Source organism: Balaenoptera musculus, chromosome X, assembly GCF_009873245.2.
Source record: "Balaenoptera musculus isolate JJ_BM4_2016_0621 chromosome X, mBalMus1.pri.v3, whole genome shotgun sequence".
NCBI lineage: Eukaryota > Metazoa > Chordata > Mammalia > Artiodactyla > Balaenopteridae > Balaenoptera > Balaenoptera musculus.
The window spans coordinates 42,405,456-42,430,151 of record NC_045806.1 but is presented as its reverse complement, the minus strand read 5'-3'; the positions used below and the strand labels follow the sequence as shown (position 1 = coordinate 42,430,151).

The 24,696-nt window shown below is 50.6% G+C and overlaps 3 protein-coding genes across 8 annotated transcripts in view; 1 reads left to right on the top strand and 2 right to left on the bottom strand.

Moving 5' to 3' along the window:
- Positions 1 to 17: 17 nt before the first annotated feature.
- On the bottom strand, positions 18 to 6,650 carry PLP2 (proteolipid protein 2). Its single transcript, XM_036839499.1, has 6 exons — positions 6,043 to 6,650; positions 2,705 to 2,891; positions 1,487 to 1,639; positions 1,287 to 1,382; positions 658 to 748; positions 18 to 452 (listed from the first exon to the last, which is right to left on the bottom strand). The coding sequence occupies exons 1-6, from the start codon at positions 6,171 to 6,173 to the stop codon at positions 430 to 432; spliced, it is 681 nt and encodes a 226-aa protein (XP_036695394.1). The 5' UTR covers positions 6,174 to 6,650; the 3' UTR covers positions 18 to 429.
- Positions 6,014 to 9,768, bottom strand: MAGIX (MAGI family member, X-linked). Of its 2 annotated transcripts, none has more exons than XM_036839497.1 (6): positions 9,645 to 9,768; positions 8,710 to 8,856; positions 7,865 to 7,947; positions 7,554 to 7,790; positions 7,271 to 7,442; positions 6,014 to 6,551 (listed from the first exon to the last, which is right to left on the bottom strand). In XM_036839497.1, exons 1-6 carry the CDS (start codon positions 9,691 to 9,693, stop codon positions 6,247 to 6,249), a joined length of 993 nt encoding a protein of 330 aa, XP_036695392.1. In that variant the 5' UTR covers positions 9,694 to 9,768; the 3' UTR covers positions 6,014 to 6,246. The 2 variants fall into 2 exon arrangements, with proteins under 2 accessions (XP_036695392.1, XP_036695393.1); XM_036839498.1 differs by having other exon boundaries at positions 6,219 to 6,551; positions 7,310 to 7,442.
- Positions 9,769 to 15,798: 6,030 nt separating this feature from the next.
- Positions 15,799 to 24,696, top strand: part of GPKOW (G-patch domain and KOW motifs) — a 33,050-nt gene continuing 24,152 nt past the window's right edge. For 2 of the 5 annotated variants that reach the window (XM_036839495.1, XM_036839491.1), the window contains exon 1: positions 15,799 to 15,913. In XM_036839495.1, the coding sequence (XP_036695390.1) occupies positions 15,865 to 15,913 (49 nt within the window). In that variant the 5' untranslated portion in view covers positions 15,799 to 15,864. Of the gene's footprint in view, positions 15,914 to 16,971; positions 17,069 to 17,196; positions 17,330 to 24,696 lie in introns of those variants that run through there. The other 3 variants (XM_036839494.1, XM_036839492.1, XM_036839493.1) reach the window with 2 other exon arrangements.

Below are 24,696 nucleotides of genomic sequence, written 5' to 3'. Positions count from 1 at the left end.
ATTTATTCACTATCATATATTCTAATAATCTGCTTATTATTTATTTATTCCTCCACAGAACCCCTCTCCTCCCACACACACATGCACACTGAGAAGGTTATTAGGAGTGGGTTACAACCTGGGGCCTGGAGTCTGAAATCTGAGGCACCCTCTTCCGTCATTTTGTGGCTTAGGTGGGGGCATTGTCCAGGCAGAACTGGTGTCTCCGTTTGGATACTGCAGAAGGAAGGGGAACCTAGGCACACCCATAAAGGTGGCCATACCCAGAGGAGTTGATTAGCAGCCTGGAAGACAAATTCTCGCGATAAAGGCACTTTTACCTCAGTAGGGGGCTGGGAGTTGACTGGGAGTGTTGTAGTAGGGGCGGGGAGGAGTTATTTCGATGGAGGTGTTATTTGCAGGTTGCTGATAGAAATGAAGGGAGTTCACCTACACCGGGCCATCTGCAGGGTCTGCAAGAGGAAAAGAGAGAACGCATTGGCTGGATCCACATGTCCATTTTGCAGATAAGAATATTGAAGCTTGTGGTACTTATTGGCACCAAAGCCTTAAGTATCAATAAGAGACAGAGTTGGCATTCATGCCCCTTGGGAGACCCATTTTCTTCTCACCCCCTTAGCAACACCCCCCCGCCCCGCAACACACCCACACACTTACCAGTAGGGGCTGCTGTATGTCTTTGCTGCCGCAAGGGGAAGGTAATGTAGGCATCATAGCCAAAGAGGCATGCAGCGATTAGGCCCAGCACCTGGGGATGGGGATGGGAGTGAGGTGGGAGCGGATTAGGCTGGTCAGCCTACTCGGCCTCCTACCTCCTTGTATCCACCACCTCCAGTGACTACCCCATGCAGGGACGGTAGCTAAAGCCCCAGGTTGGCAAGCCAGAGAGCCCCAGGGAAAGGCCAGAGACTGGACTCTATCCCACCCTCCCTCTTCCTAGTACCTTTCAACACAGTGCAGCCACACAGTGGCCCCACATATAGGGGACGCCATTCATACTGTACATTGAGACAAAGCTCTAGCAGATGGTGTAGTCTAGTGTATCGACAAAGGGGCCACCTCTCTGTGCTTCCCACAAAAGTCCCTGTGTCGGACAAGGGATGGCCCTTTACAGCAAATGATTTGGGGAGGAAAACCAGGGCCTGGGTCAGACTTTCCTGCAGACCCTGAGGACAGGTGTGACCTACTGTGGGTCACACACTTTCTGGCAGAAGCAGAGGCAGAAATGACCCCAGGATCCTCAAACCCCTCTCTCTGTGCTTTGGAGCTGACTCCACAGCCTTTACCCCTGCAACGATTTTGGAGTGGTTTCCTCTCTCAACAAGCACAACAATGGAGGTGATCAGGTAGAGGATGACCGCTACGAGGGTTCGGAAGAAATCCTGTGAGGTGTAGGGAGAAGAGGGAAGTCAGTGTCCAGAATTCCCCCCACAATCCCAACTTCCCGAGCCCCTCCCTAGCCTTGCCATTGTGGCCCCTTTCTCACACTCCAAGGCCAGTTGATGATCTGTATCTTGGTGTGCAGGTCACACATGTAGACGACAAAGAAGATAGCAGCAAAGATCATCTCTATCACCGACAAGAAGGAGTATCCTGATGTCGAGGCACCGAAGCAGATCAGAATCACCAGGCACAATATCTGGAAGGATATGTGAAAGGGGGCCTCGATCAACTCCCAGGGCTGAGGGGACTGGTTTAAATTGGGGGTCTCAAACTCAGATGCCTACCAGGACTGGGAAAATGACAAATAATAATAGCTAAACACTTATCGTGTGCACACTGTGTTGCAAATGTTGTTCTAAGAGCTGTGCAAGTATTAATTCACTCAATCGTCACGTCAACCTAATGAGCCGGGTACTATCATTAGTATCTTTATAGATGAGAAAAGTGAGGCACAGAGACATGAAGTGACTTATCCAGGATCACCCAGCTAGTAAGGAGTAGATTTAGGTGCCTCAGTTTCCCCTCTTTTCCCTTCTAGGATGGCCTGCCGGGAGTGGTGCCTCCAGGTGTTTTTTGTGAGCACTCGCGGCGCCAGCTTCAGGGCTTTGACGGGGCGGGACGTGCGGTTCTCCCAGCAACCTCTTTGGGAAACGGTGAGAGCGATACCAGAGGGGCAGGGCTCCATTAAAGGCGCCGCACCCCTTTTACAAGTGACTCAAAGGAGGCGCCCACTTTGAGAGGGACGGGAAACCGAGGCTCCCAAATAGCTGAGGACCTCCCACCCCACCACAGAGAGGCGAGGAAGAACTGGGGGAGAGCTGGTCACCCTACCACGCGGGACTAGCGCGCGGGGGCCCCACCCCAACAGGTCCCGCCCCTGGGCGCTCTGCCAACCCTCCCGCCAGTGCCCAGGCCGCGCCACGCCCTGCCACGGGATGCCCCCCAACACCCAGCCCCTGGGGACCCCTTCGATGAGTCCACTGATAAGTCTACGGGGTCTCTCTCTATGGGGCCCCCCATATGTCCTATGGGTCTCTTGCCTGACCCCGTGGGCCAGCAGCTCCCGACCACCTTCTCCAAACCTCACTGACTCGCCCTGCGTGCGCCCCTGGTTTCGGGCCTGCGCCACCAACCCACGCACCCCTCGCCCCACTGCCAAGAGGCCCGGGCCACGCGCCTGCCTCCCCCGGAGCTGCCCCGCTCCGCGCAGTCCAGCCACCCCACCCCGCCTTTGCCCACCCGCCAGTCCCGGGACGCTCACAATCTCAGCAAACAGGAGAATTCCCTTTCGGGTGCGTGAGAAGTTGGTGCAGGCGGCCCAGCAGCCGGGGGCCGAGAGGCGCTCGGAATCCGCCATGGCGTGGACCGGAGTCCCGAGAGGCGCGGAGGATCTGCTCGCTTGCTCGTGGGTTCGAGGATGGTGCACACCCAGCCGTCTTGCCCGCCGTCTGGCCGGGAAGGGGGCCCCGGGGCGAAGGAGGGAGTGAATCACCGCGCGGAGCAGAAGCGGGCGGGGCCGGAGCGGGCCGGGCCAGGTGGCCGCCGCCCCGGAAGCCCCCTTGCCCCTCCCGCCAAGGATTCTCCGCGCCCGGCGCACAGCCCCCAGGGCGTCCCATCTACGGGGGCGCCAGCCTCTGAGGCTTGGCAGTTCTGCGAACCATGTGTTGCACTGGAGAGACCCTTCATGCTTTTAGAATACCAATGCGCCTAGGGCTGCCTCAACTCAGAACCGTGGGGATTTGGCTTTGGAAGGGAATGCCTCAGTTTCCTTAGCTGTAAAAACGGCCGAGGCCAGGGTTAAACTCAGGTATGTTTCCAGAATTCGGAATATTTTGGATTTTAGAAAGTTTTCTCAATACATATAAGGTATATTATTTAACACTCTCAGCAGGGTCTGAGACTGCCCCGTTAAAAAACCAACCAAACAAACAAAAACACGTTAATATTTCCTCAAGGAATGGTGTGGACATTCACAGTAAGTGGGATAGGCCAGGACCAAAAATTTTTCCTGGTTAAGTCAGGTCAAGTTTTGTAACCAAATGGTGCCCAACTTGTGGGAAAACTGTTGGTTTCCAAAGCTGTTTGGATTTCGGAATTGTGGATAAAAGACCGTGGACCACAGAATAAACCTCTTAGCAGTGATGGAATGAGACCTCGCCAGTGCACAGGCTGAGAGAGAACAAAGCCTGTTGAGCATCAAGCTGCTCGGTAAATGAAGGGTGGACGTTATTAATAGTGTCAGAGCTCAGGGTCTGTTTCTCTGTTCTGCAATTCTAGGGAGGTCCTGGCCCCAAGTGTTGGGCTTCCATTTCCTGGTTCTAAGTAGAGGGGCTGTCAGCCCAGTCTTAGATGAAGAATGGGGAAGGAGCACAGCTTTATTTATTGCCATGAGCTTGGCAAGATGAGGGGAAGGCTGCTGGGTGCCAGACTGGGTGAAAAGGCTGATGACATTTGAAGAGTGTGTTATCCTGAGCGAGTAATTTCTCCTGACTCAGCCTCAATTTCTGCGTCTGAGACATGCACCTGGTCACGGAATCAGGATCTCCCCCAAGATGTGCTGAGGGGCACACTCTCTCCAGAGTGAGTGTTGGTTTCATTCTCATCTCATCTGAGGAGAGGAGAGCCATGGCTGGAAGGCCAGGATGGTTCAACCCAAGGGCCTGCCTGCTTCCCCCCCACCCCCGAACCCGGGGTCCCACAAAACTAAGTAAGGGGCTCCCCTCTTTCAGCCCAGGTTGCTGAAAGAGGGATTGGATAGTGGAAGGCATGAAGCATACCTTTCCCAAGGCTGAGTGTTTGCTTTCCAACTCTGTGAGGCCATGCCAGAGTTTCTAGAACAGAACAAACTCTGCTCTGTATCAGGGCCTTTGAACTTGCTGTTCTCACTGCTGTCAATGCCCTTCCCCCAGTTCTACAAACATCTAGCTTCTGGTCACTCAGGTCCCAGATCAAATATTATGTCTTCAAAGAGGCCAGCAGCCCACCATCATTACCTCCCCCACCATTATCTTTTGCTATCTTCCTAACTCTCACTTCTCTCTGAAATTATCTTTTATTTATTCATCTTCTTGTGTCTTTTCTGTCTACCCGCCCCCACTACCTCAGCTACACAAGGATAGAAATCTTTATATTTCATTCCTCCAGCATCTCACCAGTGCCTATCACAGTGCAAGGTAAACAGTTGGGGCTCAATTAATACTTCTCAAATGCAGGTGAGATTAAGAGGACAGGCTTGGAAATCGGGGAAGATTAAATATTGCCTCAATCCCCAACTTCCTCAAGCTATTTATACTCACTGGGCCTCATTCCTCTCCTCTGTGAAATGGTCACATCGGGATTGTTGAGTCGATATGTAACTAGATGGAAATAGATAGTTCCAGTAAAGCCGGTAGCCAGGATAAGACCAAGTAAATGGTGGCTGCGGGTACTATCGATATTATTAGTCTCCTGGGTGTGACTGTTTTTATAGGACTGGGGCTCTGGAGCCCTTTCCTGACTTCCCTAGAGCCACACTTCTACCAGGCTCTGAGTTAGGGTCAGCTAGAAGCCCCAGTGCACTCCCCCACAATGCCTACAGCGCTAATCATTCAAGGGTTCACCTCTTCACCTCTTTATACCCCAACTCCCAGCCTAGCTTTACAGTCCCTCTCTCCTCCCCAGCGCCACCTTGGACACTCACACTCGGGCCCTTTAATTTCCCTCCCTCACCTCTCCAGCCCCTCCCCGTAGGGGGTAGAGTTGCCCATTCCCTCCAGACCACAGCTTCCTTCGTTGGGGGGGATGGGACGCAGTGTTCAGGATGTGGTGACAGCGGAGGTGACTGGACATTTCTGGCCTCGGTCAGCGCCCGCACTGGGGCTACACCGGAGTCCGGCTGGCCATATAAGCCCTGGCTTTGGGGCTCTGTTCCCAGGACGGAGGAAACTCGGGCCTCTCCCAGGACCGGGAACGCCCAGCGTGTAGCGTGTGCACACAAGCCCGCAGTTCGTCACCATCTATGGAAGAGGGGGGCGCAGCCCAACGGTTCTAAAAGCCTTTTTTAGTCCGGCCCGCTGACTCACACCTTCCTGGCTCCGCCCCGAAGGGGGCTTCGGGGCCCCAGCCAGCGCCCTGAGGGTGGCAGTCTACAGCCAGCCAAAGCTGAGAGATCAGGCTGGAAGTGAGAGACCGCAGGTTCTCGGCGAAGGAAGCCGCCCCGGTTCTAGCCTTGCTATCCAGCCCAGCTGAGGGTCTGGACGATTCCTGGCCGGGGTTGTGGGTACACTGGTGCACACCCCGCCACAATAGGCCCACCTCTGCATTCCCCACGCCACGCGCAATAATTAACTGAGCCCTGCACACGTCCAAAAAAGTGAAATGAATAAATGGGGAGAGAAGCAGGAATTGGCGAAGGGGAACAGCGTGGGGCTATGCCGGCAGAAGCGAAGACCTCTCTAGAGGCATGAAAGAAACAGCAGGAAGTAAGCTTGTCAAGGGTTGCTAGAAGAGGCCCTCCTCGCAACCAGGTCGACCCACCCGCTGCTTTACGAGTTGGACTCGGGAGCCCCACCCGGCCTAGAGCACCTGGCAAGTCAAGACTGGATCGAACCATTTTATTACCTCCCCTGCCCGAAGCAAGAAGCGCAGGACTGGCCGGTCCGGGAGGGCCGTACCACTGACGCCTCGAGGGGAGCGCGGGCTGGTCGACTGTGAAGCAGGAGGGGGGAGAAGACCAAGGAAGCTCTCCCCATGATGCTAGTGAGCGGCGGGCGGAGCACGCCAGATCCAGGTTGGGCAGTACCAGGTGACCCGTCTGCTACACGCTCAGTGCCTCCGCCTTCCGGCTGCCATCTCCAGGGCTAGCTGCGCGGCCCCTGGGACCCCTAGGGCTCGCGAGAGCCGTTCCTCGCTCGGCACCAGCCAGGGTCCAGGGGAATCCGGGGTGTGGTCGTTGGGGTCCTCCGTGCTGCCCTCAGGAGGAGGAACCGCGGGGTCGTCCGCCACTCCTGGGCTAGACTCCGGGCTGCCCCGGGTTTGGGGCGTCGTACGGGGTCGAGGGTGCTGAAGTGGGGAAGCGCTGGAGCTGCGAGACCTCGTCACCGCTGGTCCCCCAGGATCTGCGCTGCGATCTGGGGATGGCAAGACTGCAGATTAGATTGGGCGATAGGGTGGGGAACGGAGATGGGGCCCCTTGGCTGAGGGTGGCCGGCAGACTCGAAGGGCTGCGGGAGACAGAGACCCCAGTACTTAGAGAAACCTCCCTCAAGGAATGGACACGCCCTTCAGGAACCGGAGCCACTCCTCAAGACCCGACACCTCCTTTCCCGAGTCCCCTCCTTTCCTGGATGCAGAACACTCCCCTCAGAAATCAATTCCCACAACTCCCAAAGGAAGTCAAACCCCTCCCATCTAGGATCCCAGACTCTCTCCTTGCTCATCCTACCTTCCTCAACTCCCAACCCTTTCCCTAATGGATCCCTCATCTTTTGGGACCAGACCCCCTACCCTCTGGATACCCATCCCATCCCCTCTCCACTGAGACCCACTCTGCTTTCCCATCTGGGGACCACGACCCTTCCTTCTGAACAACCACTTTTACCCCAAACCCCTCTTTTCTCTTCCCTCCCAGTACCTCAAAAGCCTCCCCTCTGAAATCCACCCTTATTCCTATCCTGGGACCCCGGTCTTCCCATCCCCACTTTTGAAAATATCATGACCCTCACAAACACCAAGCCCTGATCCTCCCCATTGAGACCACCAAACCCTTCTCACCCAGGTCCCCAGCCTCTCCACTCTGCGACCCTCATCGTCTCACAGATCCCTGACCCCAATCCTCTGAGAAACCCACCATCTTCTTTCCAGGGCCCTCCCACCCCCTCAGGCTTGCCGGGGTAGGTCTCAGGAGGCCTGCTTAGCACAAGGTAGAGCCGGGGACCGCCTGCGCGAATCCGATCCATGACCTCGGCATGGGTGAGCCCCTGAGTTGACTCTCCATTGATGTGGAGCACGAGGTCGCCGGCCTGCAAGAGTGCAAGGCAAGGGGTGTTGTAGAAAGGTCAAAATGGAGAGCACGTCGACAACAGGATAGGACAGGGCTGGCACCGTCGAATGGAGGGTGCCTTATGCTTCACCTGCAAGCGACCGCAGCGCTGTGCCGGCCCGTCCTTCAGCAGCCCGCGCACTGCCAGCGGAGCGTCCCCGCCTGCATCTCGGCCTCCACTTAATGTGAAGCCAAAGCCCACGGAACTGCGAACGAGTTCCACACAGAACTGACCAGAGGCCTGGGGCGGCTTCGAAGCACGACGTGCCTTACCCTGGGTCACTTGGAGCGGCGCGGTACGTGTACCCAAGGTCTCTGACCGACGATGCTGGAGTAAGGACACAAGTATACATACACTGCCAGTCTCGAGGCAGGTGGCCTCGAAGGAGGACAAGGTGGTACCTGGGGCCGGTGTTCCACGAAAGTGGCATTAGGAAGGCGACTGTCTGTGACCTCTATGTCCGCAGAATCCAGCACGCTAATGGCTGGGGGATGAAAAAGGCAGTCGGAAGGTTACTATAAAGAAACTATCTAGGACCAGCCTACTGAGTTAATATTTCTAGCCTCATCTCATTTCCTTGCCTCTAGGATGCAGAGACAGACTTGCTCATCCATTTAACTAGGCTCCGCCCACACGAATAACTATCCTGATCCCGCCTTCTTAGCTAATAACCCTGGGACCAGCTATTTGAATAATCCTAAAGACCTTCCTACCTCCCTCTAATAACACGCAGATCCCGCCCCTCATATTAAACCGTTAGGCTCACCCTGCAGGGTGCTACTCCAGGATTCCGCTGCTGAAGATTCCAGGCCCCGCCCTCCAATCAGCCTATAAACTTCAACCTATTCCTGACCTTTCGAGCCGCTACCGCAGTACGCTTATAGACCCCACCTCCTTGACTAACATTCCAGGCCCGCCCCTTAGCCAAATGCCCGCCCCCAACCCTCTCCAGGCCCCGCCTCCTCAGAAATGCCACTCGAAACCCTGCTGACAAAAGTAAAGATCAAGCTCCGCACCCACAACTAACCTTGCAACGTTCACCTACTGCAGTAACCCTCTCTGTGTCACCTCCTAGAGGAATAATCTAGGCTAACCCCAGCACCCTCGAATCACCGCCGAAGCCCGTCCTCCCAGCTCACACCCATTGGCCCCACCCAGGGGAGTAGCTAACAATCCTGGGCCCGCCCCCCCAGAACCCAGCTCCACTCCGACCACGCCCCCGGGAGGCCACGCCCCCATCACGCACCCTCCTTGGGGCGCAGGCGCAATGTGGCGCCGGCCCGGCGTACCAGCGCCGCCACGTCGGCCGCAGCTCGGGCCGCCAGGGGGCGCGCGTCCAGCCGCGCCAGGAGCTGCCGGGCGCTGGGGCCCGCGGGCGGGGGAAGGCCACGGCCTGCGCGAGTGAAAAGAACAGATCAGGGCCCACCCTGAGTCTCAGCGACCCCCTACGCCACCCCCCCCCACGACCGAAGACCTAGAATGCCCCTCAGGATCCCGGAGACCCGAGACCACTCCCTCGATAGTTCTGAAAGTCACCGACTGCCCCTCTCATCTCCCGTGACCCCCGACCATCGCGGGTATGCCCGTGGACCCCCGCCTGCCCCCACGACATCCCTGGACAGCTATTTAACCCCGATATTCCTGGACACCTCCGAACACCCTGTGAATAACTCTGGAGGTCTCTCACTACCCCCCTATAACTCCAGATTCCAGACTCTTCCCCCGAACATCGAGAAGGATCCCGATTCCCCCAGATGTCCCAACAGAACACGGTCTGCCCCCTGTGGCCCAGGCACCCCCGATTCCCCTCCAGTTATCCTAGGCAACCCTGCCGGCCCACATATCCCCAGAGCCCCCAGCCTAACCCCCCACAATTCACCAAAGACCCCGAGTGTCCAGTTGTCCCCAGTGACCCCGGGCAGACCCCTCCGGCACACCTCCCCGGAGACTCCGGAGAGACCCCCGGGTCTGGTGCGCCGCCCCGCAGCGCGGGTGCGGGTAGGGCGCCTCGAGCCCAGCCCGGGTCGCTGGGCCCCTGCCCTCCACCGCCGCCGCCCGCAGCCGCTAGGGCGCCAGGGTTGCTTTGTTTACCACCTGTCAGAAGGAAAAGGTGAGGAGCAGACAGGCGGGGCGAGGGCTGGCAGGGACGCGCCCACTACCCTCCCACCCCGCGCCCCGTACCTCGTCTGCTCCCCTTAGGGTCCGTGGCGACCCCCGCGCGCGGCTCCATGACCCGTACTTGGCCTGGTGGACGCACTGCCGCCAGCGACGCGTTTGGAGCGCCCGGGAGCGCTCACCTGGCGGCCCGCCCGGGCTTGGACGCGGCTGAGGCCGGCCGGCCGGTCCCGTGCTCGGCGCCCCAACCAGCGCGGTGACCTACCTGGCGGCCGCCAAGGAGGCCTGGCCCTGGGAGCCAGCGCGAGCTCTTGGCCTCGCTCTGCCTCAGGCGCTGCCTCTCTTTCCCAGCATCATGGGAAAACTCTTTCCGCCCAGGGGATGTTGTTATTCCACGTGTGAGAGGGGGAAGTCGAGGCCCAGAGAAGTTAAGGGCCCCACCCGAGCTCTGACGACTAAAAACGGGGTGCAGAACCGGAACCCAAGTTTACCAGGGTATTCTGCAGCCTCCACCAGAGCTTTGCACATCGTAGGCACTCAGTAAATTTGCCGTGAATGTTTCCCTACTGGGGGACTGGAAGAGTACGGTGGGCTGGGGAGGGGGGTGCCCTTGGAGCCTTTGGGAGCTCCGGGAGGCTTCAGGGGCCTGAGCATATAGGGTTGGGGGATTCAAAAAGTAGGGAAGGGCAGGTCTCCTGGAGAGTGGAGAGGCAGTAGGAGCCTGGACTTGAGGAGCCTTTGAAGGCACATGGTGGGGGAGGGGACACTAGCCAATGAGAGGGGAGAAATGAGGCCCTTCCTAGGTTTGAAAAGGGGTGGGGCTTTGTCTGGCGACAAAGCCCCCAAGGGTGGAGCACTTGGGCAGAGTGCTACTGAAGTGGAAGGAGGAATGGGGAGCTGTGAGAGAAGGCCTGTGGCCACCACTTTGTGGAGGAAGAAACAGGCAAAAGATTTGAACACAAACTTTACCAAAGAACATATACAGATGGCAAATAAGCGTGTAAACAATGCTTAATACTATTAGTCTTTTGGGTAATGCAAGTTAAAATCATGATGAAATACCACTACACACATATTAGAATGGCTAAAGTTAATTAAAAATCTGACCATACCAACTGTTTGTGAAGATGTGGAGAAAACGGAACTCTCATATACTGTTTACTTTTTTTTTTTTGTCATGCCGTGGGACTTGTGGGATCTTATTTCCCCAACCAGTGATTGAACCCAGGCCCCAGACAGTGAAAGCACCGAGTCCTAACCAATGGACCCCCGGGGAATTCCCTCATATACTGTTGATGGAAATGTAAAATGGTATTTAGCATCTTTAGGAAACAGTTTGGCAGTATCGGTTTTTTTTTTTTGGCTGCGCCTCGCAGCATGCGGGATCTTAGTTCCCAAACCAGGGATGAAACCCACATCCCCAACATTGGAAGCACTGAGTCTTAGCCGCTGGACCACCAGGGAAGTCCAGCAGTATCTTTGAAAAGTTAAACTTACATGTATGATCCAGCCATTCCACTCCTAGTTATTTACCTAAAAGAAATGAAAGCATATGTCTACACAAATATTTGTAAATGAATGTTCATAGAAGCTTTATTTGTTGTCTTAGTCATCTCAGGCTGCCATAACAAAATACCATGTGACTTAACAGAAATTTATCTCTCACGGTTCTGGAGGCTGGAAAGTCAAAGACCAAGGTGCTAGCCAATTTGGTTCCTGGTAAGGCTCTCTTTCCAGCTTGCAAATGGCCACCTTCACTCTGTATCCTCACATGGAAGAGAGAGAGAGAGAGAGAGAGAGAGATCTTCCTCTTCTTATCAGGCCACATCCTATCAGATTAGGACCCCACTCTATGACACCATTTTTTAAAATTTTGGCCACGTCCTGTGGCTTGTGGGATCTCAGTTCCTTGACCAGAGGTTGAACTTGGGCCACAGCAGTGAAAGCACCAAATCGTAACCACTAGACCACCAGGGAACTCCCGTCTTATGACATCATTTAACCTTACTTTCCTCCTAAAGATTCTATCTCCAGATACAATCACATTGGGGGTTAGAGATTTAATATATGAATTTTGGGGAGACACGAGTCCATAGCATATGTTAATAGCCCAAAACTGAAAACAACCCAAATGTCCATCAACAGGTGAATGGATCAGCAAACTGGAATATTCATGCAATGGAATACTACACTGCAATAAAAATGGATGTAAAATTTGGATGGATCTCAAAATAATTATGTTAAGTGAAAGAAGCAAGACCTACCTCCCCACGCAAAGAGTACATTCTGTATGATTCTGTTTATATAAAAATCTAGTAAAATGCAAACTAATGTATGGTGAAAGAAAGTAGATTGGTGACGAGGGGGAGGGGGCAGCAGGCAGGAGAGAGGAATCACACAGGGGCAAGAGAAAACTTTTGGCAGTGAGGATTGTGTTCTCTATCTTGATTGTAGTGATAGTCTCACAGTTGTAAACAGTTTGAAACCATGCCCCATAGGGTTAATGTTTCTGTTCAAGTGCCTAACAGAAATTCTTGAGCTTGTCTTACAGAACAGCAGGTAAGGGAACAGCTTGTTAAAAACCCCTCTGCTTGTAACCTGCCTTCACTGACCAAACTCGCCTTAATTATTTTTGACTCCTTTACCACCCCCTATAGATAACACCTCTGACATATGGGTTGCTATAGTAATGGGGCTTACCATTGTTTTCCAGGAACTTGGAGTCAGCTCTTGTCCAATTCGAGCCAGTTAAGACTGGTTGGGACCACCGACCCCAAAACTGGGCCTGCACAGGTGTTTGATGAATGACCTTTTGACATCAGAGGGCTGAAAACTCCACCCTCAGATCATGCTAAGCACCTCCATTTTTGAACATGCATTCCATGAAGAAGCATGTAACTCATATACACCTGTGCAGAACATCGATTGCCTCACCTTTTCCCTGCCTCCAAACACTTTACCCTGGGCCTAAGACCACCCTGATTCTTTATCCCATAAGTATCTCAAGCCCTGTGCCTTTGGGGAGGTGGTGAATAAACCGTTTCTCTGCTGCAGACCTTGCTGTCTCAGCGTTTGGCTTGCTGAGTGTTGAGCAAATGAACCTCGTTCAGTAACAAGTTCAAAACCTATCAAATTTTATGGCAATTAAACCTCAATCCCTTTAAAAGGGATCTATTTCTTAAAAAGAAGAAATATTTGATTAAATTAATAAGAACTGGTGGGGTTGTGAGAGGGACTGACTTAAATCCATGAATGAGGTGACGCTAAAAGGGGCAAAAGGCTTATTTTCATGAATGGATGAGGCTAAGAATGCATTGGTTTAAACCCACAATGGAGCAGGACTAAGAGGGGGTTTGGCCTGTCCAGCTTGATTGTAATTATTGATTAAAGATAAGCACCGGAGCTGCTACCACAGGTTGGCTGGGCACAATGCAGGTGGTTTGGAAGGTTTATTCCTAATCCTTTGGCAATTTTACCATGCACACTTCATTACCACCACTTCCCAGAGGGGTACACTGAGGATCCAGACAAAGCAGTAGCTAGGGTTCCACCTTCTGTAGCTAGGGTTTGCCTTTTTTTTTTTTTAAATCTTTTTTTTTTAATTAATTTATTTTCGGCTGTGTTGGGTCTTCGTTTCTGTGCGAGGGCTTTCTCTAGTTGTGGCAAGTGGGGGCCACTCTTCATCGCGGTGCGCGGGCCTCTCCCGTTGCGGAGCACAGGCTCCAGACGCGCAGGCTCAGTAGTTGTGGCTCACGGGCCCAGTTGCTCCGCGGCATGTGGGATCTTCCCAGACCAGGGCTTGAACCCGTGTCCCCTGCATTGGCAGGCAGACTCTCAACCACTGCGCCACCAGGGAAGCCCTAGGGTTTGCCTTTTGTCTGGGCCCCCCAACCCTGCCAGCTGCCTTGGTGACCTGAGCATGGCTCCCTCAACCCCAATCCTTGCCCCTATCCCCAGATTTCTGGCCCTGCTGGTATCAGCTCTCAGCAAACTCTCACCCAGGGTCCCGTCCCTACCATTCATCCCTGAAGCCATCCTTGGACACCCCATTCCTTTGCAAACTCCCCTAAGACTGAGCATCTCCCAGTCTCAAACAATCCCCCATCTCCAAACCCTCAAGCCCCCATCCAGTTGGCAAGCTCCTTGCCCCATTTCTGAAACATCCAGGCTGCCGGATACTTGGAAAGCTCCCCTCACCATCCACCATCCTGAACTTTTGACAGTGCTCCTCTGCAAGGCCCTCCCATCAAGCAATCTAGAGAACCTCAGGCACCCATTCCTCAACCTTTAAGCACCCCTCTACCACAATCACTGGTTCCCCAAGCCCCAAACCCCAGATTGGAAGCTGCCATCTCCGTCTTCAGTGCTTGAAGTCTCAGTAAGAACAGGGCCAGACGAGGGTAAGTTACTTACACTCTCTGGGCCTCTTTCTCCCAATTTATAAAACTGGGGTAATAATTGTGCCTTGTGTTGCCTTATTTCTCATTCCACAAGCCATACGTAAGAAGTTTACACGGCATTATACAAAGAAAGCATCTTGGCTTCTCCGAAGAGAAGGTGGGCAGATGCAGCCATGGTATGCTGGGGACCCCTGGGAGCACACACATCAGCTGGACTCCCAAGGGTGGCCAAGAGGGACAGAGCAGATCCCAGTTCAGGCAGGCAGATGCCCAGAGAGGCCAGTGATCCTGGTGACCAGCACTGCCCTGCAGGATTGGGGAGGTCCCTGGGGGAGGGAAAGGGGACTGGGCCCTGGAGGAGAGAGTGGCAAGGCTTCCCAGTGGAGGAGAGGATATGGATGCCTAGGGCTCAGCCTTGGTTTTTCTCCTCAACCCAGTTCTCTTGGGAAGACTCAGGAAAAGAAATCAGCTTGGACTCATCCCCACAGACAGAAGCACTTTGGTTTACAATTCTGCAGGGACAATCATCCATCGTCTGCATATAAACATGCGTTCTTTCTTTTCAGAAATGGAAGAACAAAGGGTTGAAGACTTTGAATTGGGCCTTGATAACACGCAGTCACCTTCCAGGTGGACAAAAGGCTGGGAAAGGCCTCCTAGAAAGAGGGAACAGCATAGGCAAAAGCAGGGAGATGGGAATAACAGTGGGCATATTTAGGGAGCTGTGAAAGCCCCATTCGGTCACAACAAGAACAGGGCAGAGCAGTGAAGGAGGTCCAGTGTGTTCCCCCACAGACAAGGTCAGGTCAGAGATGGGAGGAGCATGGGACTAGAGGAGGAAGGAAAGCAGGGACCATTCAGCCCTTTCAACTACAACAAAACCAGGACCCTGAAAGGTGGATGAGAGAGGTTGCACAGCCTGCCAGAATGGACATCAGGACACAGTGTGTTCACAACCCATAATGAAACAGTCATGGACCAGATGACTGTTGGGGGTAAGCTGCCTGAGACCCCCACTGTTGTTGGCTGACTGTGCGACCCTGGGCCCCTCCCATCCTCAGTTTCTTCTTCCACAAAGTGGTGGCCACAGGCCTTCTCTCACAGCTCCCCATTCCTCCTTCCACTTCAGTAGCACTCTGCCCAAGTGCTCCACCCTTGGGGGCTTTGTCGCCAGACAAAGCCCCACCCCTTTTCAAACCTAGGAAGGGCCTCATTTCTCCCCTCTCATTGGCTAGTGTCCCCTCCCCCACCATGTGCCTTCAAAGGCTCCTCAAGTCCAGGCTCCTACTGCCTCTCCACTCTCCAGGAGACCTGCCCTTCCCTACTTTTTGAATCCCCCAACCCTATATGCTCAGGCCCCTGAAGCCTCCCGGAGCTCCCAAAGGCTCCAAGGGCACCCCCCTCCCCAGCCCACCGTACTCTTCCAGTCCCCCAGTAGGGAAACATTCACGGCAAATTTACTGAGTGCCTACGATGTGCAAAGCTCTGGTGGAGGCTGCAGAATACCCTGGTAAACTTGGGTTCCGGTTCTGCACCCCGTTTTTAGTCGTCAGAGCTCGGGTGGGGCCCTTAACTTCTCTGGGCCTCGACTTCCCCCTCTCACACGTGGAATAACAACATCCCCTGGGCGGAAAGAGTTTTCCCATGATGCTGGGAAAGAGAGGCAGCGCCTGAGGCAGAGCGAGGCCAAGAGCTCGCGCTGGCTCCCAGGGCCAGGCCTCCTTGGCGGCCGCCAGGTAGGTCACCGCGCTGGTTGGGGCGCCGAGCACGGGACCGGCCGGCCGGCCTCAGCCGCGTCCAAGCCCGGGCGGGCCGCCAGGTGAGCGCTCCCGGGCGCTCCAAACGCGTCGCTGGCGGCAGTGCGTCCACCAGGCCAAGTACGGGTCATGGAGCCGCGCGCGGGGGTCGCCACGGACCCTAAGGGGAGCAGACGAGGTACGGGGCGCGGGGTGGGAGGGTAGTGGGCGCGTCCCTGCCAGCCCTCGCCCCGCCTGTCTGCTCCTCACCTTTTCCTTCTGACAGGTGGTAAACAAAGCAACCCTGGCGCCCTAGCGGCTGCGGGCGGCGGCGGTGGAGGGCAGGGGCCCAGCGACCCGGGCTGGGCTCGAGGCGCCCTACCCGCACCCGCGCTGCGGGGCGGCGCACCAGACCCGGGGGTCTCTCCGGAGTCTCCGGGGAGGTGTGCCGGAGGGGTCTGCCCGGGGTCACTGGGGACAACTGGACACTCGGGGTCTTTGGTGAATTGTGGGGGGTTAGGCTGGGGGCTCTGGGGATATGTGGGCCGGCAGGGTTGCCTAGGATAACTGGAGGGGAATCGGGGGTGCCTGGGCCACAGGGGGCAGACCGTGTTCTGTTGGGACATCTGGGGGAATCGGGATCCTTCTCGATGTTCGGGGGAAGAGTCTGGAATCTGGAGTTATAGGGGGGTAGTGAGAGACCTCCAGAGTTATTCACAGGGTGTTCGGAGGTGTCCAGGAATATCGGGGTTAAATAGCTGTCCAGGGATGTCGTGGGGGCAGGCGGGGGTCCACGGGCATACCCGCGATGGTCGGGGGTCACGGGAGATGAGAGGGGCAGTCGGTGACTTTCAGAACTATCGAGGGAGTGGTCTCGGGTCTCCGGGATCCTGAGGGGCATTCTAGGTCTTCGGTCGTGGGGGGGGGGGGGCGTAGGGGGTCGCTGAGACTCAGGGTGGGCCCTGATCTGTTCTTTTCACTCGCGCAGGCCGTGGCCTTCCCCCGCCCGCGGGCCCCAGCGCCCGGCAGCTCCTGGCGCGGCTGGACGCGCGCCCCCTGGCGGCCCGAGCTGCGGCCGACGTGGCGGCGCTGGTACGCCGGGCCGGCGCCACATTGCGCCTGCGCCCCAAGGAGGGTGCGTGATGGGGGCGTGGCCTCCCGGGGGCGTGGTCGGAGTGGAGCTGGGTTCTGGGGGGGCGGGCCCAGGATTGTTAGCTACTCCCCTGGGTGGGGCCAATGGGTGTGAGCTGGGAGGACGGGCTTCGGCGGTGATTCGAGGGTGCTGGGGTTAGCCTAGATTATTCCTCTAGGAGGTGACACAGAGAGGGTTACTGCAGTAGGTGAACGTTGCAAGGTTAGTTGTGGGTGCGGAGCTTGATCTTTACTTTTGTCAGCAGGGTTTCGAGTGGCATTTCTGAGGAGGCGGGGCCTGGAGAGGGTTGGGGGCGGGCATTTGGCTAAGGGGCGGGCCTGGAATGTTAGTCAAGGAGGTGGGGTCTATAAGCGTACTGCGGTAGCGGCTCGAAAGGTCAGGAATAGGTTGAAGTTTATAGGCTGATTGGAGGGCGGGGCCTGGAATCTTCAGCAGCGGAATCCTGGAGTAGCACCCTGCAGGGTGAGCCTAACGGTTTAATATGAGGGGCGGGATCTGCGTGTTATTAGAGGGAGGTAGGAAGGTCTTTAGGATTATTCAAATAGCTGGTCCCAGGGTTATTAGCTAAGAAGCCGGCCGGGATCAGGATGGTCATTCGGGTGGCCGGAGCCTGAATGATTACTTGAGGGTCACTGCCTAAGTAGTAAATGGTGAACGAGGCTCGGATGAGTTCAAAGAGATGAGGCTAGAATGTATATATAGGGGGATAGGCCTATGCTGTTTCATTGGAGGGTCATTAACGGTTTTCTTAGCCTCTTTCATCCTTCAGCCCTTCAGTGTTGGAATGTAAGGACAATAACATCATGGATAGTCACTTGTCCCAACATCCCCTTGCCTCCTAGCCAGAGTTCCTAGCATGGCAAATAAAGTCGGTTTTTAAAACCTTGTGTACTTTTGGGAAGCTTGAACTGTCCATCCTGCCAAGACTTCCTTAATGAATCTTGGGTTCCTGGATGGGGAGAGAGGGTGGCAGAGAAGGATGGGTGCTGCAGGAGAGCAATGGACAGGGCCAGCTGAGAATCCAGCACAAGCCTTGAGTCAATATTGGATGTCTCTCCATTTATTTAGGTCGTCTTTAATTTCTTTCAGCAATGTTTTGTAGTTTCCAGAGTACAGTTTTCAAGCTTCTTTTGTTAAATTTGTTCCAAAGTATTTTATTGTTTCGAGGCTGTTGTAAATGGAATTATTTTCTTAATTTCATTTTTGTCTATAGAAATACAATTGATTTTTGTATATTGATCTTCTATCCTGTAACCTTGCCAAACTTGTTTATTAGTTCTAATTGTTTTTTTAGTGGATTCCTTAGGATTAATTTGCAAATAGAGATGGTTTTACTTCGTTCTTTTGTTAAAAAGAAACAACCAGCCCAAAATGGAGTGACTTGTGCTAAGCCCCACTGATACTTAATAACTAACCTAACTGTAGTTTCAGGCTATCCTGCATTTGAATTTTAAGCCAATCAGTCTGTGATTTTTCTTGGTCTGCACTAGTGAGGTAATCTGCCTAAAACACCCTCCCCTCTCTTCCCCCTAAGGGAGGGTGACCTTGCCAGAAATAATTCACTCTTTTAACTTCCTTGTCCTTCCTTTCTTAACACTTTCCAATCTGGACGCCTTTTATTTCTTTTTCTTGCCTACTTTTCCTGGCTAGATCTTCAAGTACAATATTGAATAGAAGTAGCAAGAGCAGACATTGTTTTTTTCCAGATCGTGGGTGCAGAGTATACAGACTTTCACTATTAAATAGGATCTTAGCTGTTTCATGGACCCACTGTTTCTGATAAGAAGCCTGCTTGTAATCTTATTGGGGTTACCTTGTATAATAGATGATCAGTCATTTTTCTCTTTGTTCTTTCAAGTTTTCTCTTGGGATTTTAACATTTTTGACTATGATGTGCCTAAGTATCTATCTCTTTGTATTTTATCCTGGTTGGAGTCAGTTAAGCTTCTTGGACATGTAGATTAAAGTTTTTTTCATGAAATTTAGAATGTTTTTAGCTGTTACTTCCTTGGAATTTTTTTCTGCTCCTCTCTCTGTCTCCACTTCTTCTGCTACCCCCATTACACATATGTTGGTGCTCCTAATGGTGTCCCATATTTGTCTGACGCTCTGTTCATTTTTTCTTGATTCCTTTTACTGTCTGTTCTGCAAATTGCATAATCTGTATTGCCCTCTCTTCTAGTTCACTGCTCCTTTCTTCTGCTAGACCATATCTACCTTTAGCCCCTCTGGTTAATTTTTCATTTTGGTTATTGTACTGTGGATGAAAAACTAATCAGTCAATCCAAGAAAGAAATGGAAATTTTTATTCAAGCCAAATTTGAGGGTTATAACCCAGGAACAGCATCTGAGAAAGCTCTGAGAACTGTTCCACCCCTTAGAAGTCAAGGCACAGTTATATGTTTTTTGAGAAAGAGGGCTGTACATCAAATGATGTATTTTTTTTAAAGACAGGGATTCCTTTTTTTTAAAATTAATTAATTTATTTATTTTTGTCTGTGTTGGGTCTTCGTTTCTGTGCGAGGGCTTTCTCTAGTTGCGGCAAGCGGGGGCCACTCTTCATCGCAGTGCACGGGCCTCTCACTATCGCGGCCTCTCTTGTTGCAGAGCACAGGCTCCAGACGCGCAGGCTCAGTAGTTGTGGCTCACGGGCCTAGTTGCTCCGTGGCATGTGGGATTTTCTCGGACCAGGGCTTGAACCCATGTCCCCTGCATTGGCAGGCAGATTCTCAACCACTGTGCCACCAGGGAAGCCCAAATGATGTATTATTGATGGTTTACATAATCCATATCTAAGCATCATCATGGTAGGTCATGTTACAAGATCAAGAAGGAATATTATCTTTTAAGGAGTTGTCTTGTTGATGCTGAAACCTGCACACCTGGTCTGATTAGATTAGAACACAATCGCACCTCAGATGGGATTCAAACCCAGCCAAAACTCAGATTGAGACTTGAACCCATGGGCTGGGACTCAAACCCACTGTCTTTTAATTAAAGTCATTCAGCTCAAGTCAAGACTTACTGAAGCTCAGGTTCTTTATGTCTCAGCACAGAAGGAATTCAGCAAGAGTCAAAGCAATAGGCAAGAAGTAGACTTATTAATATAGGACTCTTGTGAGGGATACAAGTGGGCAGGCAAGGGGGCTCTGCCCCAAGAAGGAAAGTAGGTTTATTTAGGGAGATAGATATACACTCCATAGACAGAGTGTGGTCCCAAAACATGGGGTGGTTAGTTTTTATGGGCTTGGTAATTTCATAGGCTAACAAGTGGGAGGATTATTCCAACTCTTTGGGGAAGGAGTGGAGATTGCCAGGAATTGGGCCACCGCTCACTTTTTGCCCTTTTATAGTCAGCCTCAGAACTGTCATGGTGCCTGTGGGTGTGTCATTTAGCATGCTAATATATTACAATGAGCATATAATGAGGCTCAAGGTCTACTGGAAGTCAAATCTTCTGCCATCTTGCACCTAATTGGTTCTAAGTACTTTTTGTCCTATCCACAATGGCTATATCATTTTTTATTTTTTGGTTGTGTTGGGTCTTCGTTGCTGCGTGCGGGCTTTCTCTACTTGAGTCGAGTGGGGGCTACTCTTCATTGCGGTGCATGCGGGCTTCTCATTGTGGTGGCTTCTCTTGTTGCAGAGCACAGGCTCTAGGCACGTGGGCCGCAGTAGTTGCAGCACACAGGCTCCGTAGTTGTGGCTTGCAGGCTCTAGAGTGCAGGCTCAGCAGCTGTGGCACCCAGGCCTAGTTGCTCCGCGGCATGTGGGACCTTCCCAGACCAGGGATTGAACCAGTGTCCCTAGCATTGACAGGTGGATTCCCAGCCACTGTGCCACCAGGGAAGTCCCTGTTGTTCTTTTAAGGTTTGTGCCCTGCCCCCTTCCCTCCTGTTTCAATGCTGCTCTTTATGGTTGAGCAGGTATTCCTGCTGATGGGAGAGGTTTGGGCAATGCATAATGCAGATACACAATGCACAGTGCGGGGAGAGAGGAGACCAAAGGGCAGAGAAGAATTTTTATGTTTAAATTTTCCTTGTCTTGCCATGAAATATGAATTATATTTCACAGTACTTTTCAGCTCCTGGATTTCCATTTGGTCGTTTTGTAACTTTACTTCTTTATTGATGTCCTCTATTTTTGAGATACTCTTATCATACTTTTCCTTCCGTCTTTTTTATTTTGAATTATATTTTACTTATTTTTTTATACAGCAGGTCTTTATTAGTCATCAATTTTATACACATCAGTGTATACATGTCAATCCCAAACGCCCAATTCATCACACCACCACCATCACCCCCCCGCCAGTTTCCCCCCTTGGTGTCCATACGTTTGTTCTCTACATCCGTGTCTCAATTTCTGCCCTGCAAACCATTTCATCTGTACCATTTTTCGAGGTTCCACATATATGCGTTAATATACGATATTTGTTTTTCTCTTCCTGACTTACTTCACTCAGTATGACAGTGTCTAGATCCATCCATGTCTCGACAAATGACCAAATTTCGTTCCTTTTTATGGCTGAGTAATATTCCATTGTATATATGTACCACTTCTTCTTTATCCATTCATCTGTCGATGGGCAATTAGGTTGCTTTCATGACCTGGCTATTGTAAACAGTGCTGCAATGAACATTGGGGTGCATGTGTCTTTTTGAAATATGGTTTTCTCTTGGTATATGCCCAGTAGTGGGATTGCTGGATCATATGGTAACTCTATTTTTAGTTTTTGAAGGAACCTCCATACTGTTCTCCATAGTGGCTGTATCAAGTTACATTCCCACCAACAGTGCAAGAGGGTTCCCTTTTCTCCACACCCTCTCCAGCATTTGTTGTTTGTAGATTTTCTTATGATGCCCATTCTAACTGGTGTGAGGTGATACCTCATTATAGTTTTGATTTGCATTTCTCTAATAATTAGTGATGTTGAGCAGCTTTTCATGTGCTTCTTGGCCATCTGTATGTCTTCTTTGGAGAAATGTCTGTTTAGGTCTTCTGCCCATTTATGGACTGGGTTGTTTGCTTTTTCATATTGAGCTGCATGAGCTGTTTATATATTTTGGAGATTAATCCTTTGTCCATTGATTCGTTTGCAAATATTTTCTCCCATTCTGAGGGTTGTCTTTTCATTTGTTTATGATTTCCTTTGCTGTGCAAAAGCTTTTAAGTTTCATTAGGTCCCATTTGTTTATTTTTGTTTTTATTTCCATTACTCTAGGAGGTGGATCAAAAAATATCTTGCTGTGATTTATGTCAAAGAGTGTTCTTCCTATGTTTTCCTCTAAGAGTTCTATAGTGTCCGGTCTTATGTTTAGGTCTCGAATCCATTTTGAGTTTATTTTTGTGTATGGTGTTAGGGAGTGTTCTAATTTCATTCATTTACATGTAGCTGTCCAGTTTTCCCAGCACCACTTATTGAAGAAGCTGTCTTTTCTCCATTGTATATCCTTGCCTCCTTTGTCATAGATTAGTTGACCATAGGTGTGTGGGTTTATCTCTGGGCTTTCTGTCTTGTTCCATTGATCTATGTTTCTGTTTTTGAGCCAGTACCATATTGTCTTGATTACTGTAGCTTTGTAGTATAGTCTGAAGTCAGGGAGTCTGATTCCTCCAGCTCCGTTTTTTTCCCTCAAGACTGCTTTGGCTACTCGAGGTCTTTTGTGTCTCCATACAAATTTTAAGATTTTTTGTTCTAGTTCCGTAAAAAATGCCATTGGTAATTTGATAGGGATTGCATTGAATCTGTAGATTGCTTTGGGTAGTATACTCATTTTCACAATATTGTTTCTTCCAATCCAAGAACATGGTATATCTCTCCATCTGTTGGTATCATCTTTAATTTCTTTCATCAGTGTCTTATAGTTTTCTGCATACAGGTCTTTTGTCTCCCTAGGTAGGTTTATTCCTAGGTATTTTATTCTTTTTGTTGCAATGGTAAATGAGAGTGTTTCCTTAATTTCTCTTTCGGATTTTTCATCATTATTGTATAGGAATGCAAGAGATTTCTGTGCATTAATTTTGTATCCTGAAACTTTACCAAATTCATTGATTAGCTCTAGTAGTTATCTGGTGGCATTTTTAGGATTCTCTATAGTATCATGTCACCTGCAAACAGTGAGTTTTACTTCTTCTTTTCCAATTTATATTCCTTTTATTTCTTTTTCTTCTCTGATTGCCATGGATAGGACTTCCAAAACTATGTTGAATAATACTGGTGAGAGTGGACATCCTTGTCTTGTTCCTGATCTTAGAGGAAATGCTTTCAGTTTTTCACCATTGAGAATGATGTTTGCTGTGAGTTTGTCATATATGGCCTTTATTATGTTGAGGTAGGTTCCCTCTATGCCCACTTTCTGGAGAGTTTTTATCATAAATGGGTGTTGAATTCTGTCAAAAGGCTTTTTCTGCATCTATTGAGATGATCATATGGTTTTTATTCTTCAATTTGTTAATATGGTGTATCACATTGATTGATTTATGTATATTGAAGAATCCTTGCATCCCTGGGATAAATCCCACTTGATCATGGTGTATGATCCTTTTAATGTGGTGTTGGATTCTGTTTGCTAGTATTTTGTTGAGGATTTTTGCATCTGTATTCATCAGTCATATTGGTCTGTAGTTTTCTTTTTTTGTAGTATCTTTGTCTGGTTTTGGTATCAGGGTGATGGTGGCCTCATAGAATGAGTTTGGGAGTGTTCCTTCCTCTGCAATTTTTTGGAAGAGTTTGAGAAGGATGGGTGTTAGCTCTTCTCTAAATGTTTGATAGAATTCACCTGTGAAGCCATCTGGTCCTGGACTTTTGTTTGTTGGAAGATTTTTAATCACAGTTTCAATTTCATTACTTGTGATTGGTCTGTTCATACTTTCTGTTTCTTCCTGGTTCAGTCTAGGAAGAATTTGTCCATTTCTTCCAGGTTGTCCATTTTATTGGCATAGAGTTGCTTGTAGTAGTCTCTTAGGTTGCTTTGTATTTCTGCGGTGTCTTTTGTAACTTCTCCTTTTTCATTTCTAATTTTATTTTATTTTATTTATTTTTTTTTTTTTTTTTTTTTTTTTTATTCACACACACACACACTGTATTTTATTTTTACAAGACATAAATAGACTGACACCAAGCATTGTACATGGATGACCACAACAAAAGCAACAATGATTGCAATTACCAAACATGAAACACACTCATACTATCTCATAATATTGACATTCAGTCCAGTAATCCTCCACTGTAACAGCTCCTTTACTTTGCAGTGAAAATTGATTTGTATATTCTTTGCCTCTGAGTCCTTGTGGGATTTTTTTTTTTTTTTAATTCAGACAGAAAGTCACAAAAATTATACTCATCCTCATCAGTTCACTCAGTCCCATGTAATTAATTTTTTTTTCATCTTGATCTTTTGTTAGCACTTTCATGAGCTCATCAGTTTTTCATTAGAGTTCTGAAAATGCTTATTCATTCAGTTCAGCAGTACAGTCAGTTACCAGAAACCTGTACTTGTCAGAGTCTTTTCCATGAATTTCTTGAAGATGAAACCCTTTTATAGGAACATATTTGCAAAATCATCAGAGTACACCCAGAACTGTCTGTAAATGACAAAAGACTTAAAAATGACCACGGTTAAAGATTTGATGAAAGTTCATAATAATGCAGTTGACACGAAAATTAGTTATTTCTGAGATATACATTTTAAAGTAATAACTAGGATTATTACTTATAACATTATACCAGAACATATAAGATTTTTAGAAATTTCATGTAATGTCTGAAACATTTATATTAACATATTTCCATACATATTTCCATACAAATACAAATATAAGAT